Source organism: Choloepus didactylus, chromosome 6 (genome assembly GCF_015220235.1).
Source record: "Choloepus didactylus isolate mChoDid1 chromosome 6, mChoDid1.pri, whole genome shotgun sequence".
Lineage (NCBI taxonomy): Eukaryota > Metazoa > Chordata > Mammalia > Pilosa > Megalonychidae > Choloepus > Choloepus didactylus.
Genome location: NC_051312.1, coordinates 117,026,440 through 117,043,777, shown reverse-complemented (window position 1 = coordinate 117,043,777; position 17,338 = coordinate 117,026,440). Strand labels below are relative to the sequence as shown.

At 37.1% G+C, this 17,338-nt stretch overlaps 1 protein-coding gene across 1 annotated transcript in view; it reads left to right on the top strand.

Moving 5' to 3' along the window:
* TRPC6 (transient receptor potential cation channel subfamily C member 6) overlaps positions 1-17,338 on the top strand; it is a 242,530-nt gene that overhangs the window by 184,708 nt on the left and 40,484 nt on the right. The window contains exons 7-9 of the mRNA XM_037841196.1: positions 1,701-1,965; positions 3,111-3,306; positions 3,987-4,190. Of these exons, the coding sequence (XP_037697124.1) occupies positions 1,701-1,965; positions 3,111-3,306; positions 3,987-4,190 (665 nt within the window). The remainder of the gene's footprint in view (positions 1-1,700; positions 1,966-3,110; positions 3,307-3,986; positions 4,191-17,338) is intronic.

Genomic DNA, 17,338 nt, shown 5'->3' with positions numbered 1-17,338 from the left:
CTCAGAAAATTGTTGGTCATTTTCCAGCTTCTTTAGAATATCTGTGTCTGAATAAGCTTGCTTTCTGCTTCTTCCTTTGAAGGCTCTTTTAATTGCAAGAATTCCCTCCCATTATCTTTTGGATCAATTGGCTAACTACCAAACTACATTGAGAATCCTAGTCTTATGTCTTGGATTTAGTTTTTCCTCTTGTCTATAAAGAATAGTTCACATTTGAGTATGATTTCCATCTAAGGCATATAAACTGTTTAAAAGCAAGGGAACTGCCGTTTGGGTCTCTGAGAGGGCCCCCAATAAATAACACTATTCCTTCTTATCCAGGCTTTGAACCAGTAGAGAAATAAAGCAAAAAAATTTAATACAGAGGCCAGATTATAACCTCTAACACTGATAAAGTTCAAGATGGATGTCGTGGTTCTGGGTCTGTTAGCCACTGGGCTCACTAATACTGAACCCCAGAATGAGGCAGATGTACCTTCAGTTACCAGACAGCAATGGGCCAGTGCGGTCCCCGCATAAGGAGGGCAGGTCAGCAAGTGTGTGATGTTAGACAACTCCATGGAGAACCAGAGGAGAAGGTGGAGCTGACCCAAGTGTGCCCAGTTATTCAGCCCAATTGAGCAATCAGATGTTACTCTACCTCCCCAGGAGGAAAACGACTAAGGGATAGAAATGGACTTTCACAGACAGTTCCTCCCCTTAGAAACCTGGTATGGGGAATATATATTCCCTTTGAATACTTTAAATCATCTGTTAAGAAATCAGTTAGTAGTCAGTTGACACCATTATGGGTTTTTTGGCTGTATCATGTAAGGGTTCCTTTTATAATTAATATTTAGTATTTATTTTAATGTTTAATAAAATTAAAAATATATATAGTTTAAAAAATTCAAAGCTATCTATTTATGTATACTGTAGTTACTTCAAAGCAATATAAAAAGGAAACTCCTTTTATTAGTTTCTTGTTATCCTTTCCTAATTCCACCTCAGAAAATAAGCAGATACAAATTTATAATTCCATTTTTCACCTTTTTTACACAGTGTTCTGCATCTTTCTTCATAATAGTTCCTTAATTGGGTCTTTGATGACCTGACATGTCAGAAAATTCATAAATGAGTAATTGCTACATTTTATAATAAAAATGGACATGCTTAGTGACCAATAAAAATTACTTCCAGTTAAGTGTAAATAACTACAAGTATTCCATGAGCACAAAATTATGTGGGTCGCCTTTCTCTTTCATTATAGTTCAAGATTAGATAGAAAAAGCTACCGTTTATTAAATGCCTTCCACTTTTAAACACTTAATATATTTTGCCTTGTTTAAATCTCACAATGGATGGTTGGGGGAGGTATTATCTCATTTTTTAAAATGGGAAAATGAAGCTGAGAGGCTACATAACTTGCACAGGGTCTTCCAGTTGGTATATATAAGCTAGAAGTTTTACAGATACTTTTCTGAGTCCTTAGACTAAGCACTTAACAATTATGCTCTACCCTTATGGAAAACTAACAAACCAAGAGGGTGGTCTTAAAAAATTCAGAAGTTTATATATGCCTGATACTTAAGAAGCTCTTTACATTCAGAGTCTTCAGTTCGGGAACTGGATTGTTAATGTAATCATGTTTCTTTCCAAGAAAAAGTTATAAGTAAACAGCTTAAAGAAACCCACCCAAACTCTTGTTTCTTTTTTCCTAGCCAGGATAAAGTGGGACCCCTCTGATCCTCAAATTATATCTGAAGGTCTTTATGCAATTGCTGTGGTTTTAAGTTTCTCCAGAATAGCTTATATTTTACCAGCAAATGAAAGCTTTGGACCTCTGCAAATATCACTTGGAAGAACAGTGAAAGACATCTTCAAATTCATGGTCATATTTATCATGGTGTTTGTGGCCTTTATGATTGGAATGTTCAACCTCTACTCCTACTACATTGGTGCAAAACAAAATGAAGCCTTCACAACGTATGTGCTCTCAGATGTTTTGCTGATGGTGTTTGCAGATTAAATGTTATTGTAACAGTGTTCATGTATGTCCATGGGATAAATAATGGTTTAGTAAAGACATCCTTTCTAGTTCCTCTTCAGCAAAATGTGAGGATTTTAAACTGAGTTGGAAGAACTCTAAAATGTAGATACCTTCCTAATATTGAATAATAGCAGCTAACTTTTTTAGAGGTAAGTATTGTAACAAATACCTCTCATGCATTATTTTATTATCCTCATTTCACAAAAAGAAGAAACTGAAATTTGGAAAAGTTAAATAATTTGGTGAATGTTGCATAGTTCATATAACGAAGAGCCTGTGCTCATATCCCCTGTGCACTGCTGTTTTCTGGAGATTTCTGGGGCCCTGGCTATGAGAACAGCCGCTTTCCTAATTTACCTTCTCAGGTCTCATCATTGAGAAGATCCAAGCTATCAACAGTGACAAGAGTTTTGACTTATGTTCACCATGGACACACCTGCTTAAGACTTCTCAAACATTAGGCCTTCAGTGTTACAGTGAATAACATCAACTGAGGCATAACCTGTTTTCCACATTCTTTGAAAGTGGTTTGTCAAGAAATGAAACCACCTGGTTAAGCAGATGGGCTTAGCTTTGGTGAATAATTATGCCCAAAGCCTTGAAATTCCTAATATGTGTCAGTGATTTTGGTAATATTTTCTATGTTTTTTGCCATTTTTCCTTAAGACACATACTATCATCTTTTTATTAGATAAGTAGAAGTATAGAGGATCAAGGAAAACTAAAAGAACTCTAAGTTTTTATTAAGTAATACACTTAACACTTCTATTGCCAAAGCTATAGATTATTTAAATGTTAATACCTGTGGCAAAGAAAGTATGTTCACTGCATTTATTGAGTGCCTATACTGTGCCAGATATGGAGCTACGTGCTTCATATGCAAAATATTATCTCATTCTTGCAAGTCCTGGAAATAAGTGTTATAAGTACCCATTTTACAGAGAAGAAAACAGATTCAGAGAAGAAAAGAATTTTCTCATGGATACTTAATTTGCAGACACTAAATTGACTGGAGCTTATTATGGTACTAGTGTCATTTATTGATAGATTTTCTGATTTCCTTTATTTTATTTTTCTCCAGAGTTGAAGAGAGTTTTAAGACACTGTTCTGGGCTATATTTGGACTTTCTGAAGTGAAATCTGTGGTCATCAACTATAATCACAAATTCATTGAAAACATCGGTTATGTTCTTTATGGAGTCTATAATGTTACAATGGTCATTGTTTTGCTAAATATGTTAATTGCAATGATCAACAGTTCATTCCAGGAAATTGAGGTAGAATAACAAAAGCATTTCATTCATTTTTATAGTCTGTGCGCATGTGTTTTAGCTATCCCATGGATTAACTCAGCAGTGGGGGAGAAAGTAGGTACTGCTTTCCCTCCTTTATCTGTTTGTGTTTTATATATATGTTTAACCAGTAACCTAGAAGGTTTTAACTCTTTTCTTCCAAATGCAACATTGATGGGGCATGGTATGGTAGTATAGCGTAAGTAGCAGAAATGTTTTCTGATACATTATTGTTTAAAACAAACCTTAGAAATACTATATCAGAATGAATTTTTTATACAAAAATATTACTTACAAATACCCTATTCTCCAAATATTTCTTGAGAAAAGTTCAAAATTGACCCTTTTTCAAATTGAAAATATTCTAAATTTTTTATTCCAGAAATCTTGGACTGTGTCCTAAATTAATTGAATGAGTGATCTGTTGTAGAATGAAAGAATAATTTCTGATTTTTTAAAATGTAGGAAAATACATTTATATCTACATGCAAGTTTTAAACACATGTGAGCCAGGTAAAATTTTAGATTTCAAGCATGTGTGTGTAGAACGGAACAGCTACTAACATTTAGAAAAAATCTTGGAATGGTTTTTGGGTCTGTTAGAAGAATTTCAATAATTCTGTTTATGCATTTTCTTGCTGAACTGCCATATGTATTTTGTATAGGATGACGCTGATGTGGAGTGGAAATTTGCAAGGGCCAAACTTTGGTTTTCCTACTTTGAGGAGGGGAGAACACTTCCTGTTCCCTTCAATTTGGTGCCAAGTCCAAAGTCCCTGTTTTATCTCTTACTGAAGCTTAAAAAGTGGATTTCTGAACTGTTCCAGGGTCATAAAAAAGGTTTCCAGGAGGATGCAGAGATGAACAAGGTAATTTGACTTGATAATTTAGAATACTATTTTTAAATGCTGCAACCACTATAATCACTGTGTAAAAGAGGCAGCTCATGATGTCACGTCCATCCATTCCCAAATGCAGTCACTTAGCTCAACATGGTCCTTTTGCTTGGTTCTCTTTAACATGATGTAAAAGACAAATCGAGTCAAGTTTGCAGACTACAGCATTTTATTCAGAACATCACTGTTTTGCTGCAGCAAAGGAAGCCAGAACAGAAGTTGCTTTGGGGTTCTAGGGATGGCAAACTATTTTAATAGACATGGAAAGGAAGTAGCTTGGCTCCATAGGAGAAGGTTGAGGTCAGGTGGGATTCATTGGGTCAAAGGTAATGAACTAGGGGCTTGATGAGCTATCTGTGTCAGCTGCGTTGGAAGGAGTTTTGAATTTCAAAAGATAAAGAGGAAACTCAGGAGGGCATGGGTTTTTCGACTCTGGGGGTAATGCAAGGCTTTCTCTATACAATTTTGTCGATTTCCCCCGTGTTAGTTTCTAGTGTTTCATTGTTGACTTCATGGGTTAGCTGAAATTTGAGATTTTCATTGTCCCATTTACCCCTGGTTTTGTGTTATTGGTCAAGTTAGTGGCTGTGTAGTAGCATTTAAGAATAGAGAGCTCCAACAATGACTGAAGGATATTACGAATATGATTACGAGGAAAACAAGTTCTCCTATTAGGACCTTTCTGAGCTAAGTTTCCATGATCCTAGAAGCCAAAAAGGGATTCAGATCAATCAGATTCATGAGGTATGTAAGCTGATTTGGTTGCTTCTTCAGCATGGCCTTCTGTTGCCACTCCCTCTTGGTAAACATCTTGACTGTCATTTGCAAATACTCAGCACGGGGTCCTCACGAGTGCACACCTGCTTGGGAAGCCAAAATATGGTCTAATGACAATCAATCAATTTTGTGAAGATCCAATACTTAATCAGCTAGTGAGTGATAGATTCTATAACTCTAAAGCTACCTTGAGACCTCATGTTTCGGAAGCTTATTATCAATAGCCACTTGGGGAACAGCATAAGCTATATAACAGAAACTAATCCAATTTACCAGGTAGTATTATTTTGTATTTCTTGGTCTACCGACAAAATAGTGTTGAAGGGTTAGTGACAGGTAGAACTGATTGGGTGTAAACTCCAAAAGGAGAATCACCCATCATCATTGTTCTCTGATATCTTAGTCCCATTTAACCAAAAATTTCCCTTGTAGTCCTTGGAGAAAAATAGTGTCTCTAAACAGGGTCTGGTCCATCCAGTGTGCTCCTGACTCATGAAAGTAAAAGAAGTCTTGTCATATAGGAACCAATTTCTGGCACCTCCCTTTTTATAAGGTGTATTCTAGTTTGCTAATGCTGCAGAATGCAAAACACCAGAGATGGATAGGCTTTTATAAAATGGGGGTTTATTTCACTACACAGTTACAGTCTTAAGGCCACAAAACGTCCAAGGTAACACATCAGTAATTGGGTACCTTCACTGGAGATGGCCAATGGCGTCTGGAAAACCTCTGTTAGCTGGGAAAGCACATGGCTGGCGTCTGCTCCAAAGTTCTGGTTTCAAAATGGCTTTCTCCTGGGATGTTCCTCTCTAGCAAGCTTGCTCCTCTTAAAACATCACTCATAGCTGCACTCCGTCCAGTCTCTTTGAGTCAGCATGTTTTATATGGCTCCACTGATCAAGGCCCACCCTGAATGGGTGGGATCACACCTCCATAGGAGTATCCCAACGAAGTCACCACCCGCAGCTGGGTGGGGCACATTCCAAGCAAATCTAACCAGCACCAAACGTCTGTCCCACAAGACCACAAAGATAATGGCATTTGGGGGACACAATACATTCAAACCGGCACAAGGTGAAAGAGCAAATTCATTGTAATTTTCTAGGGGTCTTCTGAAATATCTCAAAGACAGTTTGAAATTAAAAAGCTATCCTTTAGGGCTTCATTTTGAGAAGGCAAAATGTTAAAATTTGTTGTTGGGAAGTTTGAACATTTGGCTAATTAGGATCACAGGTCACTGATAAACAATGGTTGGTTATCTGCTTAATAAAAGTAAAGATAGGAAATAACATGTTTGTAAAAAAGGAAAAAAAACTTAATTCTTTTAAAGGTGAGAAGACTTGTTCTCTTAAACAATCATTGACAACAGTCTGATACAACATAGAATCCTTGTCTTCTAGGCTGATTACTCAAATGGCTAAGAAAAATCTTTTATAACCTCTCACAGACCAATAATCCAAGAAAATTTCATCATTTTAACAGAGAGAAAACCAAATTCTAGTTTTGCACGAATATACTGTTAGATATGAAAGGTCTTAGCATTGACAATAGCAAATAAAATTCATTTCCACAAACCTTCTACAAGAAATTTAGGTTTGTCCTACACTTCATGCAACACCTGGTCAAATTACTTTAGGATAAAACTACTCTTCTTCCTTAACAAAAATGCATGCATTCTGCATACCTTACTTATGTTCCCCAATAACTCTTGAAATAAACATCTCATAGATATAAAATGCTAGCATATTTGCTCAGTAAACCTATATAAATTTAGGAAGAACATACCCAAGTAGAATAAAAATTGTGTTTGTAATGAATTTAGGATTGATAACTAAGAAGACATAGCTGTTTTTATTTAACAATATTAAACTAGTCCTGTTTGTCAAAGGTTTACCTAGATTATGTGCACTTGAATTTTAGATTTAATTCTATGAATACTCTTTTTACATTTTGGAAGTACTACAAGTTCAGTTTCCTTCATTTCTGGAACATTAGGAGCATTAAACACCTATTTATCCTTAAGTACTTTGAATAGAGCTCTTTTAAGAATTTTTGTTAATTTGGTATTACCATCCAGAGGTAGAGAAATAGAGAGCTTAAAGCTTCAATTAAAAAATTATGTCAGACTCATGGCCAAATAACACAAATATAAAATTTACTAGTTTATATAGAACAGCTGGCTTTCACTCATTGTGCCATGCTTACATTTTTATCAGAATTTTTATTCTTGGTAGATGGGACAAGTTGAGATTATGGCAAAAGCTTTCCCATCATAATTTGTGGAGGGGAATTTTAAGATTTTCTTTGCTCTGACACGTAATCTTACAGAAACTTCACCCTATTTCTCTGGCCTATTTGACTATCAGATTTATTGTGGAAACAGGAATCTTACAGGTCACATTCCAAGTCGGTCCAATCAATCAGCTTTTGCCATCCTGGATTTAGTATCTGAGGTTTTGATCAACATGGGTACGAGCTGATACAGGTCAGGGAGCCTTGGATCATATGTACCCAAAAGAATTCTAAATTCTTCTATGAATATTTGCTGTTCTTATTTGGGGAAATACTTAATTATAGCTCTTAATTCAGTTCAGGTCCAAGGTTTAAATTCTGCTCTTGAGGGCAGCCAGGGTTCAAGAGGACCTGGGTAGGGCAACTGTGGAGGAGGTATAGGTTTGGTGTGGAGTTCTTTCCCCTTCATCTAGTTTTTGGCCTTTTCTTTTTCTACTGAACCTTTAAGTGAAGCTACTATCCTCCAGCAGCCTCCAAGTACCAACCTTGGATTCCCCTTTTCTTTTCTTTAAAGGCACCTCTAAAGTGCATGATTTTGTTCCTATAAAGTTTCTCAAACTGTTCTTCATCAGATCCACCCATGAACAGAAAAGCACAGGTTCATAGTGCAAGAAGAAGGAGATTTAGAGCAGAAGACCCCCATTATGCTGTGGTCAGACGAAATGTCTCTTGGGCCTTGAGCTCAGTCCCTTGGATCCTGCTCTGACCTTAGCAGGATCTCCTGGTGAGTGGATGTTCCAGACGGGAGCTGGAACTGAACACAGGCAGCATAATGGGTAGAAAAGCAGGTTCATTACACAGGAGTATGAGGATTGGCAAACCACTCACCATGGGACCAGGTTGGGAGCTGGTTTACTCAGCCTCATGGATTCCCAAATCCTGTGTCTCTAAGAGACAGAAAATTAGAGAGCTGGAGGGAGAAAAGTACAGATATAGAAAGGGGTTACCTGGAGGGATGCAGGGATTCTCTCAGTGATAGCACAGCAGACTCGAAAGGGTCTCTCCTTACCTGCTGGTTGCTGGGGCCTCCAAACTTGTGAAGGACAAACTGGAGTAGTCGAGTTTGCAGACTACACATTTTGTTCAGGATACCAACATCTCGCCACAGCAAAGGAAGCCAGAACACAAGTAGCATCAGGGTTCTAGTGATAGCAAACATTTTTATAGACATAAAAATATTGGATGAGGGTTTGTTCATCTTATAGGGGTGGGTTTGGGGCAGTTGGGCTTTATTTTGAATTGGGTCAAAGGTAATGAACTAAGGGCTTGATTAACTGTCTGGGTCAGCTGCCTTGGTGGGGATTTTGAATTTCAAAAGATAAAGAGGAAACTCAACAGGCCACAAGTTTATTTTACTCCAAGGGTTCCTTACCAAGAGTACATTGGACATTTCCTATTTAAAGGGAATAAGGAAAATTCATGAAATGTAACAAAAATACTGTATTATATTGTTTTATATCTGGAGTAACTCCTGAAAGGAGCAAGTTATTCTGCATCCCATTTTTGCTTTTGTAGCTACTATCCCTCAATTAACCTTTAATTTATATAACTATGTTAAACATCAATACCTAATTAGGATTCAGAGGAACTTGGCAGAACCCATGGAAGGGTTCAAAACTCAACTGCTCACATGCAATGTGGGAGAAACCAGGCTTGGCAGTAGTTCAAGAAAGAGAGCTAAGGATGCTAATCAGAAACAATACTAACACAAGGCAAGGCAATTTCAAGAAGCAATAACATGTATAGTGTATATATGAAGGGTTAGGATGGTCACAGTATGCTAGAAATATTGAGGGCATGTGGAGAGTCTATTCCCATGGAGGAAGGGTGGACTCTGTCACTAGTCCACTGAATCCTGAATTCCCTTAAGGAGGCTTTGGCTGTAGGGGTGTCTCCCACCCTTCCACCATGGGAGCAGAGCCCATGGTGTGCACAGCCTAGAGGCAGGGGTGCTGCACAGAAATGGAATGCAAGGCATTTGAACTGGAGGGGGAAGGGCACTGGTCTGTAGTCTGAGGGTATGTCAACTGCAGTCCCAAGAAAGGCTGGGATCACTTCATCCAGAAGCTGTCTCCCTGCCAAACTGCATCGGGCACACAACCCCACCCACAGGGCTGGCTGTCCCCACTGCACATGGAAAATTGGTGCACAGAGAGGACTGCCACATGGTTTAGACCTTCACTTAGTGCACAGCTGAAGTCGGGGAAAACTGGCTTGAGGGTAAGAAGTGGCTCAGGAGTGCCATCTGCTGATAGCTCAGGGAAAGTGCACTCCACCAGGCTGTAGCTCTCTTAAATTATAGCTAAGTGTTCAAATAAATCTAGATATCCTAAAAGAACCCTATCAAGACAAGAAAATGCCAAAAACAGAAAATTATAATGCATATGAAGAAACCAGAAGATATGGATAATCCAAATGCCCAAGTTAAAAAGCCAGAGGAGAAATGCAATTTGGAGCAATTAGTCAAAGAAGTACTCACCAACATCAATATCATGGCTCAGGATATAAAGAAAACCCTAGAAGAGCATAAAGAAGAATTTTCAAGAGTAAATTTAAAAATAGCAGATCTTATGGAAATAAAAGATTGTGTTGATCAAGTTAAAAAGATTCTTGCAGTCTGACAAATTTAAACCTTCTCTCAGAAGTGTACAGTAGAACTTAAGAAGACAACCAAGGGTCATCTGTAATTGTGACTGGCTCTCTAATAATCCCAGGACAAAGTTAGACATCACGACTCAAGCATAAGTTTTCCCAAGACCAATACAAAGATGTTTGATATAAAGGCTTGGGTGGAGTATGTTGTGGAATGGGCTGCAAAGGACCCATATGGCTTCCTTAAGACAGTGATTTTGCCCCTTACTCTACTGTTCCTAGCAAGTGCTGTACTATCCTGAAAATTGGCCAAGATGACTGAGGCCAGGGAAAATGAGCAGAAGGAAAAACTATTGCAAAAGCCAAATGACTGAAAAAGGATTGAAGAAAAGAACAGGCTCTGAAACCAGAGAAAAATTATGTGGAAAATTATGCATCTTTGGAGAAGGACTCAACAACAGTATTATATAGTCAACAAAGTCTGACCATATGGAAGAATCATGTTAGTTATGACCTCAGTAATGTAGTAACTTTTAGGCTTGGATATAGAAATATGTTGGTATCTGTGACAATTGGGCAAATTGGACTTTATAACTGACAATCATTTGCCATTTAATAGCATATCTACTGAAATAAAAATATCCTATGCTGAAAAAAATGACTTTAGATTATGAACTCTTTTCAAATAATAGCTTAAATTCAGGTCCTATTCTGGACAAAGAAAGTAAAAGTCAGAATTGTCCTCTTTAAGATGAAAAAAAAGTGTATTAATCATATCTTTTGGAATATAATTATTTCTGGTTTCCTCAAAGCAACTATTAATCATTTATTTTCTGTATAGTTTGTGTGATTTTTACCCTTTATACTGGTACTATCAGACATTCTGCATTTTTTTAACCTAATTTTATAAAGAGTACTCTTGACTAGTAGAATACTGGCTGCTGGATATAACAGTTTATTTTTATTTTTATTTATAAGCATGGCCATTTTCTTACACATGACTTTTTGTGCAGAATAAAATTATAATTTAAAGCTTGCTATACAAATGCCAAACATTGTAGTACCTTGGAGCCTCTTTATTTTTGCTTGTGCTAAGTAGGTAGAAATGTGATATAGTTAACATTTTTATCAGGTAATTTGCTCACTCTATAGATACCACTCTTCTTTTTCACTCCATTTTCTGTTTAACTTGTGATAGTGATGTCCTATAGTTTTTGATCAAACGAAAGAGTTCTTTTAATTGAGTCATACTTTGTAAGTGGTAAGAAAAGCTTGGAAAAATTTTGTTGGGCATAGTAATTGGGGTGAAAATAGATAAAAGTATCATTCTCATTTTGAAATAATTTAAAAGGAAAGAGCTTGATACATTTAAAAGGAAAGAGCTCAAGACTATTCTCAATAAGTAGTGTAACTGTAATTTTTACTGTTGTAAACAAGGCTTTTGTAAATATGTGCTCAAAGTTTTTTTCTTGGTCAGTCTTTAATAGCTTATTAATGTTTTTCTAACTTTTTTACAAATAGCTGTCCAACAGCTAAAGCTCTAATTTAAAAATGAAACTAAATATTGAAATAAATTTGATATTGTTATAAAGAGAAAAAAATTCTTGAGTCACATAAGACCAAAGTTCAAGAGGCAGAGGAAAGAATTAGCAAACTCAAAGATAGCAAGATGGAAACTGAAAGCACAAAAGAACAAATGGTGAAAAAAAACTGAACAATATGAAGTAGAGCACAGGGAAATGATGGACAATATGAAGGGCACAAATATAAGAATCATCAGCATTCCAGAAAGGGAAGAGAAAAGGGCTAGGAAGACTATTCAAAGACATCATTGGGGAAAACTTCCCAACCCTTCTAAATGACATAAATAAGCAAATCATAGATGCCCAATGAACTAAACCGACTCTGAGATATATTCTGATCAGACTATCAAATGCTGAAGAGAAAGTTCTGAAAGCGGCAAGAGAGAAGCATTTACCACATACAAGGGAAACAACATAAGACTAAGAAGTGACTACTCAGCAGCCACCATGGAGCTGAGAAGGCAGTGGAATGATATATTTAAAAAAATCGCCAACCAAGAATTCTTTATCCAGCAAAGCTCTCCTTCAAATTTGAGGGAGAGCTTTAAATTTTCACAGATAAAGACATGCTGAGAATTTGTGAACAAGAGACCTGCCCTATAAGAAATACTAAAGAGAGCTCTACTGACTGAAAAAAAAAAAAAAAAAGAAAAAAGAAAGAAAGGAGGGCAGGCTATGGAGAAGGCACAGAACTGAAGAGTTTTATTAAGGGTAACTTAAAGGAAATAAAAGGGAAAAATACTTCTGAGAAATAAAAAAACAAAGTATAGGGTGGCTGATTCAAGAACAGCCTTCACAGTAATAAGATGAATGTGAATGGATTAAACTCCTCAGTTAAAAGATATAGATTGGCAGAATGGGTTAAAAAAATCTGAGCCATCAATATGTTGCTTACAAGAGACTCATTTTAGACCCAGAGAGTAAAGAAATTGAAAGTGAAAGGATGAAAAAAATATTCAATGCAAGCTACATCCAAAAGAAAGCAAGGGTAGCAATATTGATCTCAGGTAAAATAAATACAAGCATGGCATGAGAGACAAAGAAGGCCACTATATACTAGTAAAAGGGACAATTCAACAAGAAATAATAACATTCATAAATGTCTATGCAACCCAATCAAGGTGCCCCAAAGTACATCAGACAAACACTGTCAAAACTGAAGGAGACTTCAACATATCACTCTCTCCGATAGATAGATCAACCAGACATAAGGCCAATAAGGAATTTAAACAATCTGATAAATAAATTTGTTCAACAAGCATATATAGAACATTATATCCCAAATCACCAGGATACCCATTCTTCTCTAGTGCTCACAGAACTTTCTCCAGGCTAGATCATATTCTGGAGCATAAAACAAGCCTCAATAAATTTTAAAAAACTGAAATTATTCAAAGCACATTCTCTGATCACAATGGAATACAACTAGAAGTCAATAACCATCAAAGATCTAGAACATTCACAAATACCTAGAGGTTAAACAACACATCCCTAAACAATCAGTGGTTAAAGATGAAATTGCTAAATATCTGGAGACAAATGAAAACAAGAGCACAGCATATCAAAACTTGTGGGGGAGTCAGAAGAAGATGGCAGCAGAGAGAGAAGTTTAAACTAATTACTCCCCTTGGAATAACTGCTGAGAGACAAACATGACTGTTCACACATCATATAGCAACCTGAATTGGGAGGAATGCTCGAGAATGCAGATAAAATCTGTAAGTAAAAACCATGGACCTGCACAGAGAGCCCCTCCCCCATGGCAGCCCAAACTGCAAAGTATCACTGTGAGAGAGAGATACACTCTCTGAAAAAGCGCATATATGGGGCTTTAATTAACAAATGTTGACTTCTCAATACAAGCCATGACTCCCCAAAATACAGACGGAGGCTTTTGGTGACAATTGACCTTTGCAAGCTGGAGGACCTCTCTGGGAGGGAGGGGGAACCCAGAGGACCAGGTGCTATCTCTGGCTGACAGGTGAAAATGATGGTGGCCATGGAATGGCCCTAAAGGGGGTTTTCCTGTACCTTTTTCAGCTCAGTGGAGAAAGCCTCAGCCATTTTTCAATTCCCAGTGCTCCGACCCAGACAATGGTGGAGACAGCAGAGTCAGAGAGATTATTCCAATGCAACTTATATCTCCCCACGGGGTGTATCTTCCCTAAAAGAAAAGAGGTGGTGCCCAGCTCTACTACCCCCCTTCTATTCAGAACCAGACCCCAGAGCCTGGGGGAAAACAGCCATGGGCCACACCTCCTTACACCAGTCTGGAGTGACAGGCTGACAGATGCCAACTGTTGGGCGGAAAGGTACAGTGGCTTGAGGGCTCAAAGGCTGTATTAATCCTCTAAGACACACCCTCAAGGAAACCTGAGATTATTAACTCCTGCTGACACCTGAGCCTGTTTGGGTCTGGGAAAACCTGATTGGGGTAACCAAGAAAACCAGTTGCATAGACAACAGAAAACTACAACCTACACTAAGGAAAATGAAGTTATGGCCCAGTCAAAGGAACAAACTTACACTTCAACTGAGATACAGGAACTTAAACAACTAATGCTAAATCAATTCAAAAAGTTTAAGGAAGATATGAAGCACATAATGAAAACACTGGGTGTACATAAGGTAGAAATCAAAAGTTCAAAAAAACAACTAGCAGAAGCTACAGAAATGAAAGGCACAACACAAGAGACAATGGAGACATACGACAGCAGATCTCAAAAGGCAGAAGAAAACACTCAGGAACTGGAGAACAAGGCACCTGAAATCCTACACACAAAAGAATAGGGAAAAGAATTGAAAAATATGAGCAACGTCTCAGGGAATTGAATGACAACATGAGACGCAGGAATATACGTGCCATGGGTGTCCCAGAAGGAGAAGGGAAAAGGGGCAGAAGCAATAATAGAGGAAATAATCAATGAAAATTTTATGTATTTCATAGGAGATGGGAAATTATGGATCCAAGAAGCGCAGTGTACCCCAGAGTAGATCTGAATAAGCCTACACCAAGACATTTTATAATCTGATTATCAAACATTGAAGATAGAGAATCCTGAAAGCAGCAAGAGAAAAGTGATCCATCACATACGAAGGAAGCTTGATAAGTCTATCTGCAGATTTCTCAGTAGACACCATGGAGGCCAGAAGGAAGTGGGATATTTAAGATACTGAAAGAGAAAAACTGCCAACCCGACTATCACAGAGTTTGTGAACAAGATACCTGCTCTACAGGAAACACTAAAGGAAGCACTGCAGACAGAAAGGAAAAGACAGGAATGAGAGGTTTGGAACACAATTTCAGGTGATGATAGCATAGCAATGTCAGTACACTGAACTAAGATGACTGTGAGTGTGGTTGAAGGAGGAAGGTTAGGAGCATGTTGGAAGAAAGAGGAAAGATAAAGACTGGGACTGTATAACTCAGTGAAACTTAGAGTGTTCAACAATTGTGGTAAAATGTACAAATATGTTTTTACATGAGGGAGAACAAATGAATGTCAGCATTGCAAGGTGTTAAAAATAAGGTGATATTGGGGAAAAATACAATCAATGCAAACTAGACACTATAATTAACAGAAACATTGTATTATGCTTCCTTTAATGTAACAAAGGCAATATACCAAAGCTAAATGCATATGGGGGGGTGGGGAATAGGGGAAGGGTATGGGACTCCTCGCATTGGTGGTGATGTCTGACTCTTTATTTTACTTTAGGTTAATGCTATCTCTCCTTTTGTTGCTTTCTAGCTGTCGTTTTTTTCTCTTTTTCTTTTGTCTCTCTGCCTTTTTTGCCTTCTTTGCCTTCTGTGACTCTTTCTCCTTCTTTGTGGAAGAAATGGAGATGTCCTTATACAGATAGTGGCAATAGCGCTGAATACATAAATATGTGACTATGCAGGGAACCACTGACTGTTTACTTGGGATGGAATGTAAGGTGTGTGAATGAAACCATCTTTAAAAAAATGGGTTGATGCAGAAAACTTGAGGGCCCTATATTGAGTGAAATAAGCCAGACACATAAGGACAACTATTGCAGGGTCTCACTGATATGAACTAATTATAATATATAAACTCATAGACATGAAATATAAGTTACCAGGATATAGAATGAGGCTAAAGAATGGGGAACAATAGCTTATTATGAGCAGAATGTTCAACTAGGGTGAACTTAAAGGTTTGGAAATGGACAGAGGTCATGGTAGCACATGGTGAGAATAACTAACAGCACTGAATGGTGTGTGAAGGTGGTGGAAAGGGGAAGCTCAGTGTCATGTATCTTACCAAAAGGAAAGTTGAAAGTTGGAGGTTAAAAGATGGGAATGTATAATACAGTGAACCTTGTGGTGGACAATGTCTGTGATTAACTGTGCAAATATTAGAAATCTGTCTCACAAACTAGAACAAATATATGACACTATAACTAGCAGATAATAAAAGAGGGGCATATAGGAATAAAGATATACCTATAACAAACTATATACTACAGCTGGTAGTATTTTAACATTCTTTCATCAACAGTAACAAATGTATTATACCAAAACTATGAATCAATAGTGGATGGGGGGTGGTTAGGGGTATGGGAGGATTTAAGTTTCCTTTTTTTTTGTCTTTATTTCTTTTCTGGAGTAATGAAAATGGTCTAAAATTGAAAAAAAATTAACTGATGACATGCACAGTTATATGATGGTATTGTGGGCAATTGATTGTACACCTTGGATAATTGGTTTGTGAACAATGTCAATAACAATAACAAAAATTTAAAAAAATTCAAATAAAGCCAAAAACACTAATAAAAACCAGATTCTAATCCCCTCCCCCCCCAAAAAATACTTATGTGATGCAGTGAAGGCAGTATTGAGGGAGAAATTGATGGCTCTAAATGAATACATTAAAAAGGAATACAGAGCTAATTCAAAGAACTAATGGAACAACTGAAGAAGCTAGAAAATGAACAGCAAATTAATCCTAAAGCAATTGTAAAATGGGCAAAAGATATGAAAAGAAATTTCTCCAAAGAGGAAATACAAATGGCTAAAAAGCACATGAAAAAAATGTTCATCTTCACTAGCTATTAGGGAGATGCATCAAAACCACAATGAGATATCATCTCACACCAATTAGAATAGCTGCCATTAAACAAACAGGAAACTTCAAATGCTGGTGGGACTGTCTGGCAGTTCCTTAGAAAACTACACATCAAGTTACCCTATGATCTAGCAGTTTCACTTGGGTATATACCCAGAAAATCTGAAAGCAGTGACACAAACAGATATTTGCACACTAATGTTCATAGCATTATTCACAATTGCCAAGCAATGAAAACAATTCAAGTGTCCTTCAACAGATGAGTGTATAAACAAAATGTGGTATATAGACATGGTGGAATACTATGTGGCATTAAAGAGGAATAAGGTCTTGAAACATATGACAACATGGATGAACCCTGAAGACATAATGCTAAGTGAAAGAAGCCAGACCCAAAAATAGATATTGTAGGTTACCACTAAAGTGAACTCTGTGAAAAACATAAAATAAATATTTTATATTGTAGAATGTAGGGGACCTAGAGATAGAAAGCAACTAGTGAAGGGGGAACAATAATAAGAAGAGATAAGATATTGAGGATAATCTTAATTATATGGGAATGCTCAGGAATGACTTTGGTTTGTTAATTTTCTTGGGGTATGGTAGGAATATTTTGGAAGCAATGTAGTTATTTTAGGTTATTTGTTTTCCTTTTTGTTTGAATTGTTTTTGTTTTTTTAGTTTTGATAAACCAAAAAAAAAAAAAAAAACAAAAAAAACAAAGAAGTACTGTGCTCCTCATCATAGCAGCTCATCAGACAAAATGCTGAATGACTGCCATTAAGGG